Genomic DNA, 26,519 nt, shown 5'->3' on the forward strand with positions numbered 1-26,519 from the left:
CGCGTCCCTCGCTGCCAGCCCCTGCCTGCTGTCACTTCATGTCACCACACTAACATTAGACAGGTCCCCTTCTTTATATAGGTTCGCCGGTCGGTAAAGGTCAGTATTTTAAAAGCCCTCCCCGCTGATCCGCAGGAAGCGGTTTGAAGCCATCTCGTGTCAGTGGTTTAACTGCGCTGCTTTTGAATCAATTCCAAGAGTTTTTATACTTCATCCGGTCTCCTCGCTCCTTCCCCAGCCCGGGGGGGACACGGGAAGGGGGTTTAGTTGTATTTGTTTTGCCCTACCTCCATCCCGTCTGCTGGGTCCTTCCAGATCCTGACTCCAGGCCTATCCCTGCTCCAGCCACAAATCCATCTCACCCGATGGGTGCAGCCTCCACCCCGGAGCATGCTCAGTGCTGATCTTCAGCCATTTCAGAGCTTTAATGAAATGTAGGCATAAGGAAGTGTCATTAGCAAAAAAAAAAAAGAAACAAAGACAGAAAAAAATAAAAGGTGCAGGATTTATCCCGATCTGGCCAACCGTCCTGTTTCCATCCTCCGGCACGGAGGTGAAGCTCTGGCTGCAGGGATCGCAGGCGTTTTTAGGCTGCAAGCATCTGGGTTTAGAACAAAAGCAAGGAAAATCCTGTCTCAGGCAAGCCCTGTGCAAAGAGGAGCATTTCCTACTGACACGCCAACCAGCAGATTTTTCACCCTGGGCCTTCCACACTTCACAATATTTTCATGAAATGCCATTAATATGATTTCTTTCTTTCCCCCCCCCAACGGGTTTCAATGAGGCTTTCAGCTCGCAATGCAAACAGTGCTTCCCATCCATCTTAAAGCTAAACCTACCCCAATCTACCCTCTATCGCCTTGAAGGTTATTTTAACTCCATGTTAAAAAGCAGGAGGAAAAGAGACAACAGTACCACGCACTTCTTGCTACGTTTTCCTAAAGAATTTTAAGAGAGGTTTGTTTTTCATTAGTCACCCCTGAATTTACTCCATCGTTACCTTGTCTCCTCAATGCAATGTCAAGGGAGAATTAACAGAGGGGTTTTTTAATCCTTTCAGGTTTTCCAAACAACAGCATATACATAGACACACAACACTGAAGTCTACAGGGTGTTTTCAGTGCTGGAGGTGACAGCCCCACACCCTGCGAGCAATTGGCATGTGGAACTCGCCTGTTCCTTAAAAATCTTCTATTTCCCTATATATCCTTTGTATATCCCCTATGGATCCCCACCAGCTCACAGAGTCACCCTGGAAAGCAAAGGGAGTCGCTGCAGAAATAAAGCTTGCAGGCCGCGGCAAAAATTGGCTGTTTAATCCCACCAAAGTTTGAATGTGTGTCTACCCTATTCCTCGTGTTGGGCCCGAGCCAAAAACCATCTCGGAGTGTTCAAATCCGTCAATTGTGTGCGCGCTGGGCCGAGCGACGCTCGTTTCCCCCGCACGCATGGCTGCTATTCCTGCCATGTATGTAGAGCGGCTGCTTCGGTGCTGGAGTTTTGGTTCTTCACGTGAAGGTTAAAAAAATACCAAAGATGCAGGCACTTTATCAACAGAGCATTTCGGAAGAAAAGGAGGTGACAGGTGAATGCCAAAACAGCTTTTTCCTTGAAATGAACTTACAAGGTAATCACAAAAATACGCAGAGACTTTCTGCAAAATGCAATAAGTCAAGACTGTCATCAGGCCGCAGCACGTTCGTGATGCACAACGCAAACCACTCATCATGTTGTGTTCTCATCTCCTCCCTGATAAATTCAGCCCAGTCCTGCCCATCGGGCTGCAGCATTTGAGCAGATTATTTGGGATAGTATTCTCGCTTCCCAACGCCAGGCAGCCTTTTGCGCCAAGCGCTGGCGAGTCGCGTTTTGCTGAAATATTTTTAGAGCACAAAACATTTGGTAAAGCGACCCAGGATAAACCATAATCATTTGGCAGGGAGAGCGTGTGCTGAGCTCCCCTCGACCTCTGGCTCAGCTGAGGGCCTCACGGAAGCCCCGGGACCGGTGCCGCTTGTCCCCGGCTGTCCCTTCTCCAGGGACATTCCCATTCGCAGGACACAATTCTCTCCATGCCGCATTAGCCAACGCTGCGGTGTCGCCCAGCGATTTAATTAAGCACAGATTGGTAAACCCTGCCGACAACTCCTATTCTTGTCCTCTCTCTTGCCTTTAAATCGGAGGTAGTTTAAAAATACTGTTCAGCCCATGTAATCCCGAGGCATGTCTGCTGAATCTAGCGCTGTTTGCATCCAGCACAGCTCAAGCATGTCAAGTTTGTTTCCTTGGAAACAAAGACCAATTTGCAAGCGTTGCTTTCTTTCCCTTTTTTTTTAATGTAACAAAGACATACCTGCAGCTCTTGTTGATACAAAGGAATTAAAGCCGCTTCGCTTACCAACAAGGTTCATGAGAGAATTCTTAATGCATTTCGCTAATGAACAATTGGCTTGCTGCACTAAGGGAAAACCACAGTTCATCGCTATTTAAAAATCCCTTTTTCCCTCAATAGACACACACTGGAGGCATGGTATTTATATTGTTTCCTTGGGGAAAGGTAGGGAAAAGCAGCAAAACCCGAGTCATGTGCTTACCCTGGGTACATACACTGGTTCCAGTGGAGGAGCAACCTAAGAGGGGAAATCCTCTATTGCTCCAACCACATCCCTCTAAAAGATACGCTCGTACAGCTCAAAACACACCTGCTTTCAATGCAGACTGAACAGTCAACACAAGCTTAATAAAAAAGAAAGCGATAACATCCTCTAGATACGCTTTGTCAGTTTTAAGCCCCGCTTTTTCCCATCGAGGGCACGCGTTAGGGCTTAAGCGGGAAGCCGGCCTTTCTATGCAGCCGTAGCTCCCCTCCTGGAGCTTGCTCACATCAAAGGCAGTAAATCCTCCGGCCAAGACACACACAACCTCTCTGCTCAGGCAAGAAAGAGGAGGGAGGGCAAAAAGTGTCAGAGCAGAGTTAACCGCAGCCGCATCTGCAGTTTCAGGTCCTTCCACCCTCCAGAGCCTTTGTCGGGAATGACAAGAGCTCAGCACCTTGCAAAAACCTGTCGGATGTGGCGGAAAATGGACACACGTGAGAACAGCAAATAAAACTGTGGCTCCTTAAACACGCCCCACCGGAGGCTGACGCGGCACAGGGTTCACTTCCCAAGACGCTCGGGTCGCGATCTGTCCTTGAGGAGATGACCTTCACATCCAAGGGAGCAGAGCCCCAAACTTCCCTTGTTCCTATTGGCATTACCACATTGGAAAACACCAAGGGAGCTGCAGGAACAGAAGCTGACAGGAGCAAGAAAAGCCTCTTCGCTCCACATACAGGACAAAGCCTCGTGATTCCTTATGGCTGGAGAATCCCAGAGCCATTGTTAAGTGAGAACTCGGGATGCTTCACACCTCCCAAAGTCACGCCTTGGACTCCAACATCCCAGATACCCTAAAGAGGTTCAGAGCTTGCAAATGCCACTTGTCTGTGTTCATAGCAGGACCTGGAGGGTAAACTGTACAAAAAACAGCACCAAAAAAACCCCAAACCCTGCAAATGCCCGAGGGTCTCACCCTAGAGCTTGAAAAATTAATCTCTTTTCAATACAGACTTTTCCAATGTGGCTGAAGAGCATTCAACAGCACTAAAGCAGATTGCTGTTCCTGCTGCAATCCAAGGAGCAAACCCCGCAGCCTACACCCCGCAAAAGTGTGCGCCCTATAGACAGGTAAGGAGTATATTATAATTACCGACTTTCGTCCCAACCAACGTCACGGTCTTAGGAGTTTTGGCCATTGTGAATTCTGGGGGATAAGCAAGGAAAATAATCTAATTCTTCTCGATCAAAAGCGAAGTATATACTGAAAAAAAAAGCATCTAAACATCAGCATGTAAGAAAGAACCAAACAGATGTATTGCGATTTGCTTAAATGCACCGCAACAATAAAAATTCCTACTATTTTTTATAAAGCAATTTATACTAAGAGATGGGGCTAGTAGACAATATTAGTGTCTTCATTTTACAGATGGGAAAACTGAGGTTTGGAGAATTAACTGCCAAAAATTTCTGGAGCGGCCCTTCACAAACACGAGGAGCACAACCAAGACCTGGATGTGAAGTCATGTTCTAGGGCCGAGTGCCTGAGTCACCCCGGCGGGCCAAGGTGGGGCAGCCAAGAATGTGTCGGGACGGCCCGTTCGGGACCAATCGACTGCGAATCTCAGGGACGTCTGAGCACTTTACGCTCCCTTGAAAAGAAATCTCATCCTCCTTTATTCAAAAACAACCAAAAAATAAAACCCCAAAATGCGTCAGTGTGCATAACAAACATATCACTGTTTTCTCCGTCTGTATAACAAGCCCTGGAACATGTTTTTGGAGGGGAGGAGAAACTTGCAATCACTAAGGAGCTTTTTACGGCCATCGCCAAGTTTGAAAGCAGGCGGATGCCACGGGGGTCAATCCGTGACACCAGGACACAGTCCAGACTCACGCAAGAAATCTGTCGCATCTGAATCGACCAACGGGAGCAATAAATTCAGAGAAGTTACTTAGAAATATTTTGCCGGATAAGTGGGCTGCAAGTCAAAGCCCCTGGGGCAAGGGCAATGAGCTCAGTGACTGGTTGAATGCATTAAACACCTGGCAAACTCTGAGGTGAAAATATTGTGTCGAAACAGAAGGAAATGAGGAGGGAGAGTTGAGATGACACCGCTTACTAATAAATTCAGCTATTGCTGCTCTTCCCTTTCTGTTCCCCCTCCAGCCCGGTTGCCCGCAGGTATCACAAGAACAAAGATCCTGCAGATTTCTGAACACAGATTTCAAGTTGCAATGATAGTCAGGGGATTTATTTTAATGCCCAAATCATTAAACCATCCTATTTGCTTGGGTTCCCAGAGCTACGCTGATCCAGACTAGCTGTATTACGGAGGCCAAATGGTACTAAGAGCTCAAGTTGAAGACTCAGCAGCTCATGAAAGCTCTGTAGAAAAATAACCAACAGATTTCAAATCAAGAGTCGCACGCTGAATCTGAGCGGCCAGTTTTTCAACCCTGCATTCCCTAGGAATGTAGACAAACCACAGCGAGATGTGAATGGTCGGTACACTTGGAAATTAAGCGCTGGTTTCACATCACAAATTAAACCCGTCTTTCCAAACTCTCCCACCCTCTCCCTTGCACCCCGTGTATAATACCCATGTACTTGCCTTGCAAGGAGGCGTAGTGCTTAAGTTTGTTAACATTTTAAACAGAAAAAAAGAAGAAAAGACCATTTGCACTATTTTTATTATACAAGGAACAGGAAAGGGCTTCACCCTTCCAGACTGTCCCTCCTGATGCTGATCTCCTGAATTCAAATGTGCATCAAAAGCATCGTGGAGCTTTGGAAGCTTCTCCTCTGCTCTCAAAGCAGAAGGGACGGGTTCTGCTTGAGTAATACCACCAAAAATTAAAATAAAAGTTCATACACAATAGGAATAAAATAAATACAATCCTGAGTATTTTTCTCGTGTGATAGGAAGCCAAATGCCGGCCTTCAGCAGCCGCTTGATCGCTCTTGGGCTTCAGTTAAATAAACTCAATGACTGCTGAAATTAAGTTCCTTTCCTTGAGCAGTTTCATCAGACATTGGCTTGGTAGCGGAAAGCTCTGGAGTTTCACATGAAACTTATTAGCGGCTGGATCACCCCTGTCACCGGCTTCAAAACCCAGAGCAGAGCATCGCAGCCCGTTCCCGTGTGCCTTTGATTAACGACTCCCACTGCACTCGGGGAACCGACTCTCTGCGTTGTTTTCATGTACGAGCCAAGAGAGAAAAGAACAGCCAGCCGGGCAGAATATGGCCCTCCAAGAAAGATTTCCAGGATTCCCTGCTAGTCAGCAGCTGACAGTCTCCAGGCAGATGCTGGCAGCCAAGGGAGGGTGTTGTTACCATGGCAGGTTCACAGAATCACAGAATGTCAGGGGTTGAAGGGCCCTGGAAAGCTCATCCAGTGCAATCCCCCATGGAGCAGGAACACCCAGATGAGGTTACACAGGAAGGTGTCCAGGCGGGTTGGAATGTCTGCACAGAAGGAGACTCCACAACCTCCCTGGGCAGCCTGGGCCAGGCTCTGCCACCCTCACTGGGAACGAGTTTCTTCCCAGATTTAAGTGGAACCTCCTGTGTCACAGTTTGAACCCATCGCCCCTTGTCCTGTCACTGGTTGTCACCCAGAAGAGCCTGGCTCCATCCTCCTGACACTCCCCCTTTCCATATTGATCCCCAGGAATGAGTCCCCCCTCAGTCTCCTCTTGTCCAGCTCCAGAGCCCCAGCTCCCTCAGCCTTTCCTCACACGGGAGATGCTCCACTCCCTCCAGCATCTTGGTGGCTGCGCTGGACTCTCTGCAGCAGTTCCCTGTCCTGCTGGAACTGAGGGGCACAGTCTGCAGGATGATCCTTCCCCAGCCGGGCAAGAGGCGAGCGAAGAGCTGCTGCATGATTGGGCAAACATCACTTGGCTTCTTTTATCGCCTCCTTGGCACATTCAGCTCTCGCGAGAGAGCAACATCCGTGTGGTTTTGAACTGGCAATGCACCTGGGAGCTGCAGGGACCAGGTTTGCTCCTGACACCCGCCCTGCTAAACAGGCCCCGCTGAAACACACGGGACTGCTTCAGAATAAACAGGTTGGTTCGGTCCAAAGCCGAAACCCCAAGAGGAAGCAAAATCCTTTGCAAACTTTTGCATGCACCATTCTTGCATTCAAGAATCACATGCAAGAATGCAGGCAATGCAATAATTGCATGCAAGAACGGGACCCTGCACCATTCTTGGGTTCATGATATAATCTCAGCCCAAGCAGGACAGACTTTAGGCAAGGTCCTGAGCCTGCGCAAGAGGGACCTTCCCAGCCAGCACCGAGCAGCCAGCCCTGGAGATGTGTCCTGTCTTCTCCTCGCCAGATGGGCTGTACGGCATCAGCAGACACCCGATACAAACACAAATCCTTCTAAGCCTGGGCTGCAAGTAGACAATATTCTCATCCTAGCAGCAGGATTGCTCCATGGTGCTTTTTCCTCCCCTTTTAAGAAAGGGGGAGGGAAAGGCCCACTCAGATCAGGATAATAACGACATTAGGCCAGATGGTTGGAATGGGAGCATCCCTTGGGTACTGCCAGCATCACAGGAATCATTCTGATATTCTCCTTCCCTGACATGCCTCAGATGTTGGTGTGAACACCTGCAAGGGTGGATCTTTACAGGTCAATATGCTGTGAGATACCTGGTATGTCTTTTTCCTATGTTCTTCTTTAGAAGGAACAGTGTAAAGGATCAGCTGTAAAGCAACCCAAAATGCCTGTCATTTCAAACTGCATTTAGCACTCTTCTTCCTCTGCATACTGAAAAAAGCACTGCACAAGCTCCGGTAAAGCCCTGCATATCCCACTGCTCATCTAAATATGCCCCATTTCCACAGAGACTGAATGGGTGTCATAAATCGAAGTTTAACTTTAAACTATCAAAACACAAAAGGCTGCACCCGTTGCAATGCACCAGCAAAGAGAAAAAGGAAGAGAAATATGTTTCATAAGTAACACAAGTACATAGACATTTTCCTACAGTGTATGGTTCCCACACACCAGTCTAAATAAATGCAAGTCTCACGTGTTTATACAGCACAACTAACTCTGCTGGTAACCGGGACCTGTTGGGATCTAACTGATGGAAGGAGGACACGCAGGTGTACGGCAAGTAACTGAGTCCAGTAATTTGAGGGGTTCTTATCCATTTATTTTTACCAGGTTCTTATACCCCATTTCCAATCCCTGTAACACTGCCCCATGCTCATCAGTTAACTTCTCCTTCAGAGTCTGTGCTGTTGCTGCCACCACTTTGTTCTCAGGAGCTCCATCCCAGCGATCCAGCTGTGTTGGTTTGCACAGCTGTGTTACAACAAGCTCCTTGCAGAGTTCAGGTCAACTCCACCAGATGTTTTGTCAGGTACATACAATGCACTTTTGGAGGTGAAAGCCCAACTTCTCCGTAAGAAGAAAACTCCACCAAACACCTTTCAGACTTGCGATGTCTATCAGTGCCAATTAATTTCTTTCTCTCCATGTAATAGCTAATTAAATGGAGGAACTATCTGTCTTCATTGCAAAAGCCAGCGCATGTTTATATTAAAAGGGATACCTGACAGGAGGGTTAAAACTATATCACCTTGCCTTTGCTAGTAACTATACATAGGACAAAACTGCAAATAAACTAGCTATAAAGGCTAAAAAATTCCATGTTCTGTATTCTCTGGGCTGCAGTGCTGAAACAGGCACCGGTGCTGCTGCCAACACGGCGCTGTGGGCATCGCAACACTGTGCCACAACGGTAAGACAGGCGGGAATTCTGTGTGGGATTCTATGAATGGAAACGTGCCTTACACGATTTCTTCATCCATTAGGCAGGTACGGCTGCACTCGGTTCCTTCTCCCCTCAGCCACTCCTGGGTTTGGTGGTTTCTCAGCCCTCTCCAGCCTGTCCTGGGCAGTGGAGGCGGAGACCCGCTGAGATGTTCCCGTGGAGAACCGAGGGGTTGGTCCTGCCCATTCATCACTCCATCATTATTTGGAGCTTGAGGGACTTGTTTTGTCTCACTTTGCAGCCACGGGCATTAAGGACAATTAAAGCAAATATTCTGCAGCCTGCTGCGAGACATCAGCACTTGCCACCCAGCCCCTCATTTTCTTGCCCATCCTCACCTTCCTGCCCACATATCCAGGTGTCTTTGCTTTAACTCTGCATTGGGATCTTGTTTATTTCTGTTGGCAGTTGTTCCCATGTGCCCAATCCCTTGTGCTTCACCATCCACGCCAGTTTTCCTCTTCTATTTCGAACTCCCTCCCTCTGTTTTTGATTCCTGTGTTTTGCTTCTCCTCTGTTTCTCATTTATTCTCTCCATTCCACTTCTGTCTTTCTAATCCTTTCTTAGCGTCCTCTCGGGGCACGTTCTAAAACAAAGATCCTGCTGCTGCTCAGCCTTGAGGTCGAGGCATCAACGAGGCTCCACTGCTTTATTCTGCACACTCTGAAAATGAATGAACTGGCATGGAAACAACCAAACCCCAAAAACCCTCCCAAGATCCCTGCGCTGGTCTCAAAACCCAAAGATACTCACACACTCCAGTGACCCTACAGACAGGAAGGTGCTGCTGCCATAGGAACGGTCTCTCGTATTGTGATATAACCTAAGGATAAATCTAAACATCATTCCCCATTAACGCCTGACCAATGGAAAGTGAGAATGTGTATAACTCTGAACATATATGTGCACACATCCACATACGTGGAAATACAAATAAGAGTCTTCTTGCTTCTCTGTCCTTTATTTAAGATTTTTCTGCAAGCTTGGCCTACCTTGTCCTGCCCAGCTAATGATGCCGCTGTATTACATACATATTGGTTCCTATCTGAAAACTTAGCTCTTAAACAGCCGCCCCATCCCAATGAACTGTTAAGCAAGTATTAGTGCAGCGAAAATATGAAGCCGGCCCAAAAACAAAGCTCAGCCTTTGCCACGTATCGCAGCCTCGACTCTACAAGCTTCAAGGCACTTTGCTCCAAGTTAGAAACATATTTTAATAATATGAAAAAAAAAATTTAAAACAGCTTAAATAAATTAAGCACCTGCTCTAAGTTAATTTGTGTACAGGGACCCTACAGCGAAGCTGACAGAGCCCGGAGAGGGACAACGGGATGAACGGTCAAACAAGGAAGCAATGATGGAGCCATCAGACCTTGGACCCTCCGCGTGGGCACAAAATGAGCCAAAAGAAGGGGTGACACTGATTGATCTGACTCTTGAGCTCAGCCTCCCCTCCCCAGCAAGCCCGGTTGCTTTTCAGAGGACATTTACAGCAACGGCCTCCATTCCACTACGCCTCCTATTTTCACTTGCTTTCTTCCATCATGAATCATTAATAATCCGCACTTATCATCATATTGCTATTATTCTTTAAATTAAAATAACAGAGGAAATTGCACTGAAGCTTCGGGGTTTGTTGTTTGTTTGCTTAAAAAAAAAAGTCAAACTATCCCACAGAAAAGTATCCACTTAATACTAAAAAGAGAAAAAGCGAAGTATGGTTGAATTTTGAGCCAACCAACCTTTTGCACTCCCCTTTTGCACAACAAAGAGGCACCAATGCTATCAAGTCACACACAGGTACCGGCAACAATCCTGCTTTGTACCACTTCCCAGCTAGGGGCCCATTTTAATACATCACAAGCTGCCACGCAATTAAAAAGGCCCCAAAACAAAAGGCTGTAGAAAAATCTGCTAATATACCTGTCTGCCCTCATTTTTAACCTTAAACAAGGCTGCTTTTGCAATGTGTCATGTTTAAAAATACACAGTCCCCGCCACCCCATTAAAATCCCACCCAGCAGTGCCATTTTTTCCATACTATATATGTTACGGATGTGTCCCAAGGCACCGCTGGCTGCGAGCGGCGTTTCACGGCTCCTTGACCATCCACTCCCACATTCACCGTAGCAAAGCCCTTCCTCTAAAGCAGGGAAAGAAAGGGGACTGCCTTTTAACAATTAACAACTGGGCAAAGAAAAAGAATAATAAGTAAATTCTTTGCTGGACAAAGCGCCTTTGCAGTCCATGGCCTCACCTGCACAGAGGGAGCACCCAGCTGCTGGGACCCCTGCGGAGCACAGCTGGACCCGCCAGATAAACCACCCAGGACACAACCTGCTGAGCCGTGCTGCCATTGGCATCCAGAGGCATTGTGTTCAAGGTGATCTTTAGGAAACTCCAACAGAGTGAAGACTCAGCAGTAAAAAACCTTCATGGAAAGCCTAGCGTGATGCACACTCTCAGCCATGCTGGTTTTTCATAGAATCACAGAATCATTTTGGTTGTAATAGACCCTCAAGATCATCGAGTCCAACCATAACCCACCCTTGGCACTGCCCCATGTCCCTGAGAACCTCATGTCCGTCTGTCCAGCCCTCCAGGGCTGGTGACTCCAGCACTGCCCTGGGCAGCCTGTTCCAATGCCCCACAGCCCTTTGGGGAAGAAATTGTTCCCACATCCAACCTCAACCTCCCCTGGTGCAACTTGAGGCCGTTTCCTCTGCTCCTGGCGCTTGTTCCTGGGGAGCAGAGCCCGACCCCCCTGGCTCCAAGCTCCTTTTTCAGGCAGTTCAGAGATCAGAAGGTCTCCCCTCAGCTCCTGTTCTCCAGCTGAACCCCCCAGGTCCCTCAGCCGCTCCATCACACTTGTGCTCCAGCCCCTCACCAGCTCCGTTCCCTTCTCTCCACTCGCTCCAACACCTCAAGGGTTGTCATGAGTGGCCCAAAACTGACCCCAGGATTCAAGATTCCAGGATTCCAGAGGCCTACACGGGCACATCCACGTGCTGTGCACCCCGGGAGCTCAATGGGAGCAGCGTCTTCCCAACACATCCCGGCTCCATCCCATTGCCAACAGCAAATCAAGGAGAGCAGGGACAGTTTTTAAAGCACTCTCGATCATTCCTCGGAATAAAATTAAAAAAAAAAATAAATTCATGGAGCGATTAAAATGTGCAAACATTTTGCTTGGTGTTCCGACTGCCACATTTAATATTTCAAACAACATCCAGGCCAATATTGTTGCTTAATTTAACATAACTGGATCCCGAATGCATTTCTAACAGATTAAACCACAGAAATATCCACATGTTTTAATGAGAATTTGGCACTACCAAGAGCCAAACAGACTTCAGCAGTATTTTTAGACTAAAAATTCTCTCAGAAGAAAGCCCACTGGTGATGGAGCCGCATCCCCTACATTTCCCACTTTTTCGGATTTAAGTGGAAATTGAAAAACCTAAATATTTAGCACCATTACAATTTGAGCAACATCTGGACGATTTTCTTGGCCTCATAAAAGATCTGAGCCAGCTTTGCAGCCGCTCGGCCCATGTTGCTTGGGCAGAACGGCTCCTTTTCCATTTGCACGCTTCGCTCCGATTCGGTAGTTTCTATGCCAACAGGCATTTGTAAGTGTTCAAAAAGCACATTTAGAAGTGGATGGAGAAGGAAGATTTCAAATGTGATAAAGATTTTTGTTTGTTTGGGGATTTTGTGGCTGTCCCGTGAGATCTAAATGATCCATTCCTCATTTCTCTCTGAGCCCTGCAAACCTCAAAAAGGCCAAAGAAGCAGCATCTCAGCCCTGGCAACTCCACCACCTGCTCCAAAACGCAGCGGTGACTCAGAAAGAGGAAAGTTTGTTCAGTCGATCTGATGCTTAAAAATATATATACGCACACGTAGTCACATAAATATATATCACAGAATCCCAGAATGTCAGGGGTTGAAGGGCCCTGGAAAGCTCATCCAGTGCAATCCCCCCATGGAGCAGGAACACCCAGATGAGGTTACACAGGAAGGTGTCCAGGCGGGTTGGAATGTCTGCACAGAAGGAGACTCCACAACCCCCTGGGCAGCCTGGGCCAGGCTCTGCCACCCTCACCAGGAACAAGTTTCTTCTCAAATTTAAATGGAACCTTTTCTGTTCCAGTTTGAACCCATTGCCCCTTGTCCTATCACTGGTTGTCACCAGAAGAGCCTGGCTCCATCCTCCTGACACTCCCCCTTTCCATATTGATCCCCATGAATGAGTCCCCCCTCAGTCTCCTCTTGTCCAGCTCCAGAGCCCCAGCTCCCTCAGCCTTTCCTCACACGGGAGATGCTCCACTCCCTTCAGCATCTTGGTGGCTGCGCTGGACTCTCTCCAGCAGTTCCCTGTCCTGCTGGAACTGAGGGGCCACAACTGGACACAATATTCCAGATGTGGTCTCACCAGGGTTTTATATATATATATATTTTTATATATATATATATATATATATATATCTCACTGCAGCTCTCTCTCCAGACAAAGAATCAATAGCAAATGTCTATCAGTGTCTGTTCAGACAAAAGCTCTGTGGGGGAAGCAACAAATGGGCGATGAGCCCTCCCCACGTTCCCCCGCCCAACCCCAACGGGCTGAGGAAACTCGGAGCGAATGTCCATGTCCATCCGCTCCCACGGGCTGCGGATCCCGGGAAAAGTCCACAGAGACCAGCGGCTACTGCTGAACCGCCACTCTAAATCCATCAGTTTGATTTTGAACCAGCTTTTTGGAAGTGGCACCACCTCTTTCTCCCAGCCCAGACCTCACAGATGGCTCTAATTTTATAGTTAACACTCGCGCTCGGCACTGTGACGTTGTAGGCGCGTGGAGACAGAGAAAACCACAACCACGAAATAACCAAATAAAACATTCAGAGCAAACAATGCTACTGATCTGACAAAAATCAGAGAAAAATATATATATTTTTTTTACACAGGTGAACTCTCCTAGACGTGTGGTCATTGCAAATTCCACTTCCACCCCAAGCTCATATGTGGGACCCTGTGATGCCTTTGGAGGTGCCACCTCAGGAACACCAGCTTGTCATGAAGGTGCCCAGCAGCAAAACCAGTCAGCCCAGTCTGCTTGGCAGCGAGGACCGTGGAAACAAGCTGTCCCCACCCAAAGGCAGGACAAGGTGCTGCTCAGCACCAGAAGGGTAGAATCATAGAATCATTTTAGTTGGAAAAGACCCTCAAGATCATTGAGTCCAACAATAACCCAGCCCTGGCACTGCCCCATGTCCTGAGAACCTCATGTCCGTCTGTCCAACCCTCCAGGGCTGGTGACTCCAGCACTGCCCTGGGCAGCCTGTTCCAATGCCCCACAGCCCTTTGGGGAAGAAATTGTTCCCCACATCCAACCTCAACCTCCCCTGGCGCAACTTGAGGCCGTCTCCTCTCCTCACCATCACCGGCTTTGCAGAATTTTCTTGTCCTTGAGCTCCAGATGAAGAAAGACCAGACCATACAGTGATAGTGTCAGCACTGAACAGTCATTTACAGGCTCATCGCTAATGACGGAAATCTGTCAGCCCCTTCAATCCACATGTAACATGTAACCTGATGTGCTGGGAGGGGAGAGGAAGGAACTGCTGATGCTGTGCAATAATCAATCCTAACCACAGACCAAGAGAAAACACTCTTGAGGCCTAGAATATGATGAAATTCCCTTACTTCAGTTAGACAGGAGATAAAGGAAGACTGGATGCCCTTTGTAAAGCAAAACGTGTGATGTGCTGCTGTTGTGGCAGGACAGTGGCTCCTTCCTCCCCGCACGACCACAGATGGTGCAGCGCAGCAGAAAACCGATTTCATCAGCAACCCCGGATTTGTTTTCCCAAGCGGGGATCAGGATGAGATCCAGGAAGGGCAAAAACTCCCTCAGGGAACAGGAGACAAAAGGACATGACAATCACCAAAGTGGTGGCGACTGAAAACAAAATTATTCATTTTCCAAAGCAGCGTTGTCTCACGGGACAAGTAACCGCCCCCAGCTAACTAACATGGTTACTCCTGCAAAGAGCCACCAGAAGATCAGGAGAAAAGGCTGTGGCTGTAAAACTCGTCTCATTTGAAAAGGCCTGTAGGTCACTGTCTTGCACCCGAATGTCGGGAGCACGAGGAAGGTGCCTTGCAAAACAGCCCAGCTCCTATGCTCTAGTGTTCCTTGCCAAAATTTCACCGCCTTTGGCCTTTCTAAAGCCCTCCAGGCAACCAGCACGGAGCTGCTTCACACAAGACTCTGCGTGATTGATAAATTCGGCTTTCTCCCTCCACATCACGCATCCGCTGCCTACGGTGCGGGACCATAACTGCTGTAAATTAGAATATTGTCACCTACTTCAATGAACCGTATGGGTTAGGACCAGCTGGAAATATGGCTCCATCTGTGATTTAAAGGACCAAGCCTAAAATACCGAAATTGACAGCAGCTTTTGACAGACAGGAGGTGGCCACCTGAGTGCTCTCTGCCTGGGGTAACCCCTTCCATGCTATGCACAACAAGCAAGAAACAGCAATCCATACCAGTACAGAATGAACAAAATTGGGTGGGTCTGTGTCACAGCCTACATCTACACACCCCAGGACTTCTGCACTCTCCTATTAAAAGTAGGGAGAGTGATTTGAAACCAATCTTTGGCAAAATCTACGTCTGTCGGGAGTCACGTTAATGAATTCCCCTGCCAGGTTTATGGTGTTTAACAGAAAACAAAAGAGTGCTGTATGCACGGCACAGCAGGGGAGACCCAAGTCACGCACCTGGATTTATGTTCCCTAAGCTCACACTAACTAGGACAGAGTCCCCCACCTCCGCGGTGCTCGGGGACCTCTGGGTCCCGCTGTCTCACCTGGGTGCCGCGCTCTCCTGGATTTGGGTGCTATTGAGATTCCTCCACTGCTCTTCCCCCTGAGACAGCAGCACAAAACTGGCTGTAAACGCAACAGGTGATCACACGTGCTGTTCAGCTAATGGAAACACCCGGGGGCCGCGCGTCCTTTGTGCCGAGCCCTCTCCCACCGGGTCCCTTATGGGATTAGCGCAGCAGCCAAGAAATACAAATTACTATTAGCTGGACTAAGTGCTACAGACAGATCATGAAAATGAATTAACTCCTACCCTTCTCTCTTCCATGAGGGATTACACGCCGCTGCTTCGGAGCAATTTTACATAAGGGAAGGGGGTAACGTAGCACAAATATGAGGAATTTATTGCCGTGTGGTTTCTTGTGTTGAAACACAGCACTCAAACTATCCCCAGCACCTCCGGTCATGCTGTGAGATGAAGAAAGAGCCAGGGGCACAGCCAGGTCTGGTGCCAGCACCAAACACAGCGCAGACGAACTCCCCTGTGCCCAGGATTCCACACCTGGATGTGCAACATTGACGGGGCCACAAACCCTCTTCGTTACACAAGACTCCCGTGTTTAACACATCGTGCTTTTCCTCTTCGCCTGCCCTCAGCATAATCCCCCATCAGACGTCAGGCCAGCCCCAGCTCCAAGATTTTCTGTATTTCCCAAAGCTTACTGGAATCAAACTGGAAAGCAAAGTGGCAGCAGATTCACCGCTGCCCTGACGCTGGTCTGGATCTGGAGCGGTGCTGCTGATTCACATCACCAGCATCCTCAGATACCCAAAGGTCCTCAACACCCCGCCTGCTATAAAAAATACATGTGTTAGCTGATAAAATATGAACCTCCCTTTGTCAACCAACGCACCCGCAGAAGCTCTGAGATTCATCACTGAATGGTACATCACACCTGAGCCTTTTAAGGAAGCACTCCGGCATTTTCCCAGATTAATCAGGTAACTTGTTGTTTTTCAGCCAGACAAAGTTAAAAAGAACCAAGAGCCGGGAAGGTGTCGGTGAAAAGCTCTTGCAAGGGAAAATCTTGCACCACCACAGTGTGAGGAAGCAAGTCCTTGTCCATCCCCCGGCACTGAAACGCAGCAAAGCCACTTCCCCAGCAAAGAGCACAACCAGGCCCAAGGACACCGCTCCTCATTAATGCTGCATAATTTTAATGCTTCAATTGCAGGCAGTCCATATTGCTGGCAAAATCCTACAGAAGACTTGCACTATCTACCACAGCAGGCTTGACCCCATGTTTCCATTTTCAAACTCATAATCCTACAGAACACAGAGCAAATAGCGCTCTCTGGGGCTACTTGAATACCACCCTATTAAAATACAAACGTGTTCCTACAGTAGCTCGATGATTTTCAACATTCACCATCTTTTCATTTCAGGTTTTAAGCGCTTTGCCTGGTAACTGTCTGAAGGGCAAATCATGATGGAAATTGGCAGACAATTAATTTTCCTTTATTCTGGAAGAGAGGATTATTGGAATAAATAAAATTATCAGCTTAGACAAAAGCGCCATTCACACCTTATGAGAAACAGAGGACTTTTTTTTATTATTTCATTTTTTTCTTTCCAAAGAAAATATTTTCTTGGATTGAGTTTCCAAGGCAAGCGCCGAAGTTTTGGAGTTCAATAACCTTGGCCTGCTCACTCGCTCACAAGTGACTCCCTATATACCATCGACAGGAGGGAGGCTGCCATTCCAGGCACTCTTAGAGCCACTTCATTATTTAATATACCAAATATACCCCCCAAAAAACAAAGAAAAAAGATACAGAGGTTACCTGCCAATTGTTTTTTGTACAGAGGTAAATCTGCAGCACCCCAGGTGAAATGCAGGAAAAGTGTCAGGGAGTAAGAGCAGCCACAGCAGCAGGTCCCCCCATCCAGTAATTCCACATGGAGTCTGCTGAGATTAACGGGATTTATCTGGACTTCAAGCACACGTAGAAGATATTGGAACTGGTTGCAAAATCAAGCAAAGGGAGGTTACATGCTAATGCTTGCTGATAAATGGCAAGGAGAAGAGCGACTGTCTAATCAATGCACAAGACGCTCAGCATCACGATTAATATGGTTAAAGGAGTATCTGATATGCAGCGACATGCATGTATACATACATATGTGAATTAAGCTAAAGGTAAAGCATTTAACTCCCCAACCCCAGTGGGAGAAGTGAACAAGAGGAAAAGGAGAGCCTTCAATTCAGATTAGCAACAGCCGAGGTTGTTCTTTACTGTGAAAATTTGGGGATATCTTGGTAAGAACTGCAGAGTTATTTCTGAAGGACTTCTCCAATAAGCAATGAGTTATAAAAATAGTATGAAAGCCGTGGTTCAAGGTTGCTACAGCCTCGAAAAAGAAATAGAGATAACTGATGGAGGCACAGATTCCCCGGAACACTGAGGACTGTAAAAGTACTGAGAAATCAAACTGATGATGTGGAAAATAAAATGAGATTAAGAATGATCAGGTTAGCAGGGGCTCCTGAAGGAGCAGAAGCGGGAGAAGGCAGACTTGTAGTTTGCAGTGGATTATTAAGGCTAGGGATGGATAATTCCTGCCGTTGGTATCGTGTCCCAGACAGGCCAGTTCCCGAGCGCCCCACGCCCCTCCCGGGCACGGCGCTGGGTCCTGCACCACGGAGCCACGTGGCTAAACCAGCTCATAAATCTGAGCCTGGTTCCAGGATCCAGCACCAGGAAACCCAGAGCTCAGAGCTGCTCCCTTTGCTTTCTGCAGCAGCGGCTCCGCAGATTCCAGGTGCACCCGCGGAAAGAGCTGCAGCACCTACCAGCGCCTCGTCCTCCCAGCGGGAACAGCCACTTCTGTTTGCTTCTCTAGCTGCAAATCACTGTGGCAGCAAGTAGGTCACAGACTAGATGGCGCTTGAAGAAACACCTGCAGTTCATTTCCCCCACTCTGTTCTATTCCATTTTTCACCTGCAGGTCTTTAAAGCAGCGTTTTTCTTCCATCCTCCCTTCCACCACAGACCACACGTTCTCAAGCATAACATAGCACATCGCATTGCTCCTCTAACACTCAGAAGCCCAAACATTTGTCCTCCACGCTGATCAAATCATTAAGCCTCATTCAGCATGGGAACATAGTTAGTCTAATAATTTCACAGGCAGGTTAAAAAAAATGCAGCTCCTTCTCCTGTGCCTGTAACTTCACTTATTAATCCTTGGGGAGAAGGGGGTAGAGAGGCCCCTTGGCCAGCTGCTGGAGGAAATTCAGCCATAAACTGGATTTCAAAACGACCAGGAGAGCAGCAGATGCAAGTGGATCTCAGTAAGGCACAAAGGTGGAGAAACGTTACAGAAAACCCTTCCGCACAACTTAGCAGCAGGAAGAGGATTCATCACAGCAAATAATTACAAGGCTTATATCATAATGTCTGGTTTGAAAGTCATTGCCGATTGACTAAAGGTTGGTTGAAGCAGTGAGAAGGGAGAGAAGCAAAGACAGCAGGCTTTGAAGTGGTCATTATTTGATTATTAAAGACTGGGAGTTGGGTGCAATATATTACCCAGCACAGTAACTTTATCCTCCCTGCAATTGCTGGGGTTGCATAAGGTTTCTTTAGATACACCTGTAAGATTCAGTTGCATTTTGTTCTTTCTGTTTTCAATATAGCCCCTGGCTGCTGTGATACCAAAGAGGGGAGCAAGTCCCAAATTCAGGTTTCAGTTCCTCCACTGAACAAAGTTATGGCAATGGAGAAAGACACAGAACTGGCCTACGGGCAGAATTTTTCACAGAAATCTAAAAAGCCTCTAAATTCAAACATGAATCCTCCCAAAAAGCCCAAGTTACCCATCCCATCAAAGCACCCAGGAGTCCCCCGCGCTGCATCCCCTGCACACCCCACACGGCCTGTCCGCACTGACACCACGAGCAGGGACAGCTCAACGGGCTTTGACACAATGCACTTTGTAACAAAGAACTTGAAATCCTCAGGTTAACTCAAGTTCTTCCACTTATGCTAAGATTTTATTCTGGACCCATTTCATTCCAGCAGGCCGGAGCTGCCCGGGCTGAAGGCCCAACCTCGGCTGGGTCTGCCCGTACCGAGGGCACGAGGTGCCCCCTCCATGGGATCTGCTGAGTCCAAGGACACATCCACAAGGCTGAAACCAAACAGAAATTACATTTGGATGTAGCTATTTTTTCCTTTCAGATCTATCAGTTGCAGGGCTTGCTGGAGAATGGGGAACCAGCCATGGGCTGAGGCTCTCGCCAAAGCTGCTCCAATGCAGAGTCCCCAGGCCCAAGGCCTGGTAAGGCTGAAGCACCATTCTCTCCACAGCCACTGAAAATGACTAATTTCCCCCATTTTTCCCTAAAACAGCAGAAGGAGGGCTTTACTCTGGCTTTGAGCCAAAAGGCATGGATGGCACTAAGGAAACAGTGTCACCTTTGTCCTTTTGTGGAGCTTTTCCCCCATTTTCTGGTGCCAAGGGGCCCACCCTGGTACTGGAGACCAAAGGAAAACGTTTAAAGCTGGTCCAAACCATTTTAGGGATGAAGTTGATTCCCTTTCACAGTGAGGCTGCAACAAAGGATGAGATGACAGATCAGGGTCCCTAAATTACCCTCTGCAAAAGGAAACCAGTGACAACCTGCACTGCCAGGACAGGCACCTTGTTCCAGCACGCAGACCAGTCCTGGGCCCACGGCACCTCTGGTCCTGCACGGGTAAAGCAGCCCCCACCTACACACTTTAGGTTAAAGATGTATTTTTGTTACACCATGATCAGCAATCAATGTTCAGGTTTATTTTAACTTCCTTGCTTTCACCCTGGCTTGACAAAAAAACCTGTTTCTCAGCCCTTCAATCAGATGCGCTTTAACCAGAATTTGATTATTTTCCTCTGAACTGAAAAGCCCGTGTCGTGGTGACAGATAGATCGCTGGCATGAGATAAAAATCCAAGCCAGAAAATACGCATCCACCATGGAGAAACACGCGGCACCGCTGGGTCCCAACAGAACCACGCTCCTCCAAGACGAGGAGCCTTTGTTCCTACAGTTTCCAAACCAGTGTTCTGAAAACAATGCCCCTCCCCATATAGATTTATATTGCTGTATCTCTATCATTTTCCTTACACCCATCAAAATGAAGATATAATTAACCCATCCTCAATAGAAATTGCAATGATTTTGAAGCGGCAAGAAACAATCTATTTGCATTTGGTGGATAATTATTCCCCCTACGCACACAACCATCAATGTTCCCTAAACCCATCCACAGAACAGACAATCTGTGCTAGCCAGGGCTTCTGGAAAGGAGGGGAAAAAGAGGGACTAAGCAAAAACAACCTCAGCATCCAGGTCGCAAAAATTTCTCCAAATACGCAGCATCTCGCGCTCAGCCAAGTCTGATAGAACTGATAGACCTGCCCTTCTGAACCCACCCGAGAGCGTTACCATCCACCCGCGCACCGCACGCGAGCCCACAGCTACCACGGGGCCAATCCAGTGGGAGCCACTGACATCGGCAAAATTATTGAACTATTATTCCCTCCTTCACGCCGCTCCAAAGAAATACAAAGCCACTTTCCAACACGCAACATCACAAACGAGATCCTGCTGCCGTTGGACACAAATCCAAGCCCAGGTAGCAGCAGGACTAATGTCCCGGCCATGCAACACACGAGTCTGCAGTGGCATAGGCAGAGCTGCGTCTATTATTATCCCCTCCTCGCAGGAGGAAGGGTGTGCCCTTCTTCCACTCATGCACAGTCCTGGAGACTTGCTGAGGAGCCACCTCTAACAATTCGAGGGGAGTGAACTATTCCCATTAGGTATAACACTCCAAACGATGCCCTTCTCGCCCCCCCAAGGCAGGTGAGTTTTGCTGATGGTTCACCTCTGTTTCCTCATCATTCAGAAGGATCAAGGAGATGTTTTTAAGAGGTAAAGACACAAGCCGTGGTCAGCAAGCACGGCCTCTCGCAGCTCCAGCGCTGCGGTGAAGCAGCCTCAGGAAAACCAAGGCACCCTGGTTCTGCTGGAGGCCCCGGGAGCCCCTGGGTTGGCCCAACGTGGCTCGTGCCGCATTTTGGAGGAAGCCGATATAAAACATCGAGGGCAGTAAATCACATCCTCCTTCCCCCAGGCGTTCTGGAGACGAAATGCTGTTCGCTAACAGAGCTTTTCCTTCCTCCAGGACGCAGCCGCGACGCGGCGCCCCGGCGGGACGGAGCTGGGTTTGTCACCTGGACGCAACCCTGCGACACTTACCTGGCCGGCGAGGCATCCTCTCCTCAACGTGCGGAAAGTCATCATCCTTTAAAGCAAAGCCAAAATATCCCAACGGTTATTTCTTTTCCCCCCCATCTGACAACAGGTTTGCAGCTCCTCGGGCATGGCGAGGAGGGGAAGCAAGTTTTAACAATTAAAAACTATTCTGTAGGCAAGCAAAACTAATCCCTTTCCACATTTTCTTTGCTTGATAGACCGAGTCCCACTGGGTTCTGATCACGACTGACAGGACTGGGTGTTCTCGGCCCTCAAGGAGCGCAGGCCTCACCTCCTACGATCATTTAACTCAACACGGAGCCGCCCTGGTGCTCTACCCCAGCTCTACAGATCGGCCCTGCGCCTCAGGATGGCCTCGCACCGAAATAGGATTACTTTGGCCTAGAGGGAAAAAAGAAACCACAACATGAAGGTCACCCATAAAATCATTACACAGATCCCTCTTCCCCAGCTCTCAGAGAAAAAAAACCTCTACCAAACCCTCGACCTGAAAGTAGAAACACAAAAAGATATGTACATTAATCCCATATACCTCCGTCAATTTTTTTCCTCGTGTCTTTAGAGTAGTTGTTTACTGCAGCCAACTGCAGAGAAATTACAGTAGCTTAACTCTCCAACTCCCTCTAAAGGATTAATCTTCAGTGAGCATGCTCACGCGAGATCTTTTTTCAGCAGTTGCATCCATTTCATGAAATGAGGGCTGCTGCAGACATGAGGAAATGCCATTTCAGGGCGACAGCCAGAGCGAAACAGCCCCCAAAAACAAGGGCCAGTCCCTTCCCAGAGCTCCAGAAAGGATCTCTGCCCAACCCTCCACCTCCAAGGAGGTGAAAATATTTCACGTTAACGTGCCCTTTCAGGAAGAGGGGGGGGCGAGTGGTTTCCCTGCGACACACGTTTTAAGTGCCTGCTCTTGGCTGTTCTCTACAAGCTGGTGGACAGTTCATCCACCACATCTTAAAATCAAATATAGCTTCTCGCTGGGAGGTTTTTTTGTCTTTTGTGTCACTTGTTGGCTCATCTTTGCTTTTAAAAAACAAAAAAACAGGAAGAGAATTTGGGGGGGACATTCAAAGAAAAAGGAACAGCTTTACAAATCCAGTTCTCAACTCTGCGGCACAGTAGGTAACAGACCCTGAGACACATTTAACTCCACAGATTAAGGACCCACGCAAATGAGGATTTGCTGGTAGACAACAAATCCAGTATCTAAGCAAGGCTGTTCAAGTAATCTTGTCCATTCCCTCCTAGACCACTGTAGATTAAACTGCTCCATTTGTGGTGTTTTCTCCCTCATCCCAAACGTCGCACCTTGAATCAGAGCTTTCGTGGTGAAAATAAAGCTCCAAAACTAAGGACAAATATTTATACTTTAGAAACAGACTCTTCCAATCTCATCTTCCCACACTACCAGGGTACTGCCGCTCCCCTTCCCATTAATCTATTTTATGTCCTGTTGGTTAATTGCTCTTTGTAGCTGATGAGCTCCAAGCCTCCCCCTCCCCCAGCAAAGGCTCTTATTTCAAGTTTTAAGCCCTGCTTGAGTAGAGCCCAGGGAGCAGCCCTGAGCGCCGGGAAAATCCGGAGTGGGCTGTGCCCAAGGTGTGAGATGGTTCACAATCCAGCCCCAGGCTTCCCCCAGACCTTACACACATCTAAACATTTATTTAAAATGAAAACAACAAGTCTTGAATGTCTTTGATGCTGCGAAGCCCCTTTTATGTTTTAAGCCCTGCACATGAATCCACAAAAAAAGAGGCAACGTGTCATGATAGTGTTAAAGAAGGGCTACGTCTGCTTGCTCAAAACGAACGCTCACCATAGCGACAGTCTCCGTAAGGAATGATGAAATGTATGGTGACACTGGAGATTTTGTTCTGTTGTCACCTAAATAGAATCACCCACAGAAAGGAAATCTCTGTTACCATGCATTAAAATAGACACTTTGTTTTATTTATAAAGCACGCGAACTGGTTGGTTTGGATGTGTCACAGCACGGGCTGTTCATCCTCTCCCTGCTCTGTGCTTTGGGGACTCAGTGACGCCCGCGCTGGTCCTGCCCTCCCACCCATCCCAGGGGTGCTGAGGATGCTCCAGCTTCTCGGAGGAAGGTTTGGAGCCAGGGTGGGATCTGGCCCTGAAAACCCCCGCAAAGAAAAACCCCAGATTTTAAAGCAAGCGAGATGCAAAAGCCTCGATGCAGGAAGATCACGTCCTGCGCTTCCTCCTGCGTCGCAGGATTACACCCAACCACGAAGCTGGGATATCAGATATGGAGTTATCCTGACCTGTCACTCTCAATTTGGAAGCCAGTCATACTCGCTGAGAGTTTAGACTTTGAAGATTGACTGCTATTGATTCTTCTTCAAGCAAACTGCCCAAGCTGGCAATCAGTCAATAATAAGCAATTACTCAACAGGCTCTTATCTCCAGATGCCAGCCCAGACAGCTCGATCCATAGAGGCAGCAGGTCAATAAATCAAAGCTGTTTTCCGATTCTAAAATATCATCATTTTTAAACCCACCCGGCCTTCAACCTGGCTGAAAAAGCAGCCAGGACAGAGAGATTCCCACAGAAAGGTATAGTGATGTATTACTAATTTACCAAATGGGAGATAGGATGTGATGTGGTGAAATCCACCTCTGGCACTCCTCATCAGTGAGGAGAAGCATGAAAGTTGCAGCTGGATGAAGATGCTGAGAGGAGGAAGGAAATCCATCTGTCCTTCTAAATATTACTCGTAGGGAAGCAGCAGATCAGGACAACGATCCTCAAACGCTCGCTGTTCCTTGCCGGCCCACTTTGACCCCCTGGCAGCCACAGAAATACCAACAAAATCACGTTTAACAACACCGTGCCTGCAAATTGATGGCACTTTTCTGATATCCCTGCTGTGACCTCTCTACCCTGAGTATGCAATTAATCATTTCACCCTAGGAAATGCACATCTTTGCTCCTTCACGGACCAAACGGGCTCCTCGGTGCGTTGCAGCGTGACCCAGAAGCGATGCTGTTAAGTCCAGCGGTGCCAACACAGTGCAGCAGAGAAGATAAATCAGCCTTGCTACAAACTCACGTAGGCATTTTACACCCTCAGCGCAGACTCTCTGTTAAGACTCATTTGTATGAAAAGAGCCGAGATTTGCCTCTATAATTTGCAGACCACGCAGCTGGAACACGAGTCTGGTGCAACAGCAACCTCCTATTCAGCACTGCAGAACCTAGAAACTCTGGTTACTTTCCCTGTTTATCTATGAGTTCCCACAGAAGTCATGGAAACAGCCTTAAAGCACCAGCAGAACAGCAATACTTAAGTAATTCTGCTGTATCCTCCCCATCAGGTGTTAACCAGTAGCACAGAGGGAGGCACACGAGGTACCAACAAGCTCTAAATCCAAGACCCTCAAAGCCCACGGTGCCTTCTGCTCATGCTGCAGAAGTGTCCCAGCTTTATGAAGCTTAGGGCCATGCAGGGTAGCTGTGGCCCCATCTCGGCAGGCCATCAGAGCTCTAAACAATACCCAAACCATAAGAAAACCAAGTGAAGAAGAAGGCATGACTTGGGAAAGAGGTATCTCTAAGAATGGGGGACCGGCAGCTCCCAATGAACAGGGTACGGAGGCTTCTTGTTTCACTTGACATGACCACTGGCGCCAGGAAGGAACATATTAATAATATAAGTATTATGGCCAAATCTTGCAGACTGGGCATCTCCAATCACGCTAGCTTAAAAAAAAAACAGGATTGTGAGTCTAATATCTAAACCGAAAGGGGTAATCTACTGGAAGCCGGATCAAGCCCACGGCTGGTCCGCACTCCTCATCCTCTATTTGCCGCAAAACGCATGCCCTTGAGGACATGGTCTAAATGTCCAATGTCTTCAACACCTTTCAGAGGTCTGGGAGGGATGGCAAGGGGAAAGGCAGCAGAAAGTGAATTACTTCAGTCATACTCGCCAGGTAGGCCAGAATTCTTGTGGAAGAGCCTGCTGAGGTTTTCACCTCCAGTCACATCCAGCGCCCTCGGGTTTTTGTGTCACCGGCGGCTGGGACAGCAGGAAGCTGTGGGAACGCATGCCCGTGATCTGAATGGCATTTCTGCTCTGCTTACCCGCAGAGCACCTGCACGTGGCTTCTACACGGCCAGTCTGGGCCGCAACGTCGTGGCCAAGCATGGAAGAGCTCGCAGGAGGAAAAAGAAGTGTTAACGCGTAATACAGTATCACTATCGCCATTTATAGTAAAGCCACAAAATGCCAAACCAGCTGACAGGATCCCACAAACCACACTGCAGAGCAACAGCTGCTGCTGAGTTTGCAGCCTACCCGAATTATTTTCACACCACACCTGCATTTTTCCGATATTAAATGCGGCACCCTTTCCTCTCCCCGTCCAAATGTAGAGACAAATGGCACGGTGCCTCCACACTGTAAGCACAGTGGTAGCACAGCTCTAAAGAGAAGCCTGCACGACTGCTGGGGTTCCTGACCACGGAAACAGCTATTTTTTTCCCCAGAAGAGAGAGCAATCGTGCTGCCTGCTACTGGCCTGGCTTCAATGGACACATGGCCTCAGCTAACCTGGGTTATCATCATCCTCATTCACAGAGTCACAGAATGTCAGGGGTTGGAAGGGACCTGGAAAGCTCATGCAGTGCAATCCCCCCATGGAGCAGGAACACCCAGATGAGGTTACACAGGAAGGTGTCCAGGCGGGTTGGAATGTCTGCACAGAAGGAGACTCCACAACCCCCTGGGCAGCCTGGGCCAGGCTCTGCCACCCTCACCAGGAACAAGTTGCTTCTCAGATTTAAGTGGAACCTCCTGTGTTCCAGTTTGTACCCATTGCCCCTTGTCCTGTCACTGGTTGTCACCAGAAGAGCCTGGCTCCATCCTCCTGACACTCCCCCTTTCCACATTGATCCCCATGAATGAGTCCCCCCTCAGT

At 48.1% G+C, this 26,519-nt stretch overlaps 1 protein-coding gene across 15 annotated transcripts in view; it reads right to left on the reverse strand.

Annotated features, from left to right (window-relative positions):
• EHMT1 (euchromatic histone lysine methyltransferase 1) overlaps positions 1-26,519 on the reverse strand; it is a 114,158-nt gene that overhangs the window by 72,039 nt on the left and 15,600 nt on the right. For 4 of the 15 annotated variants that reach the window (XM_065036026.1, XM_065036008.1, XM_065036018.1 and 1 more), the window contains exon 2: positions 288-422. The exons of 8 other annotated variants lie outside the window; for them this stretch is intronic. In XM_065036026.1, the coding sequence (XP_064892098.1) occupies positions 288-392 (105 nt within the window). In that variant the 5' untranslated portion in view covers positions 393-422. Of the gene's footprint in view, positions 1-287; positions 423-21,554; positions 21,601-21,843; positions 21,954-22,104; positions 22,193-26,519 lie in introns of those variants that run through there. 3 more of the 15 variants (XM_065036010.1, XM_065036022.1, XM_065036011.1) reach the window with 3 other exon arrangements.

Source organism: Columba livia, chromosome 19 (genome assembly GCF_036013475.1).
Source record: "Columba livia isolate bColLiv1 breed racing homer chromosome 19, bColLiv1.pat.W.v2, whole genome shotgun sequence".
NCBI classification, from domain to species: Eukaryota; Metazoa; Chordata; class Aves; order Columbiformes; family Columbidae; genus Columba; species Columba livia.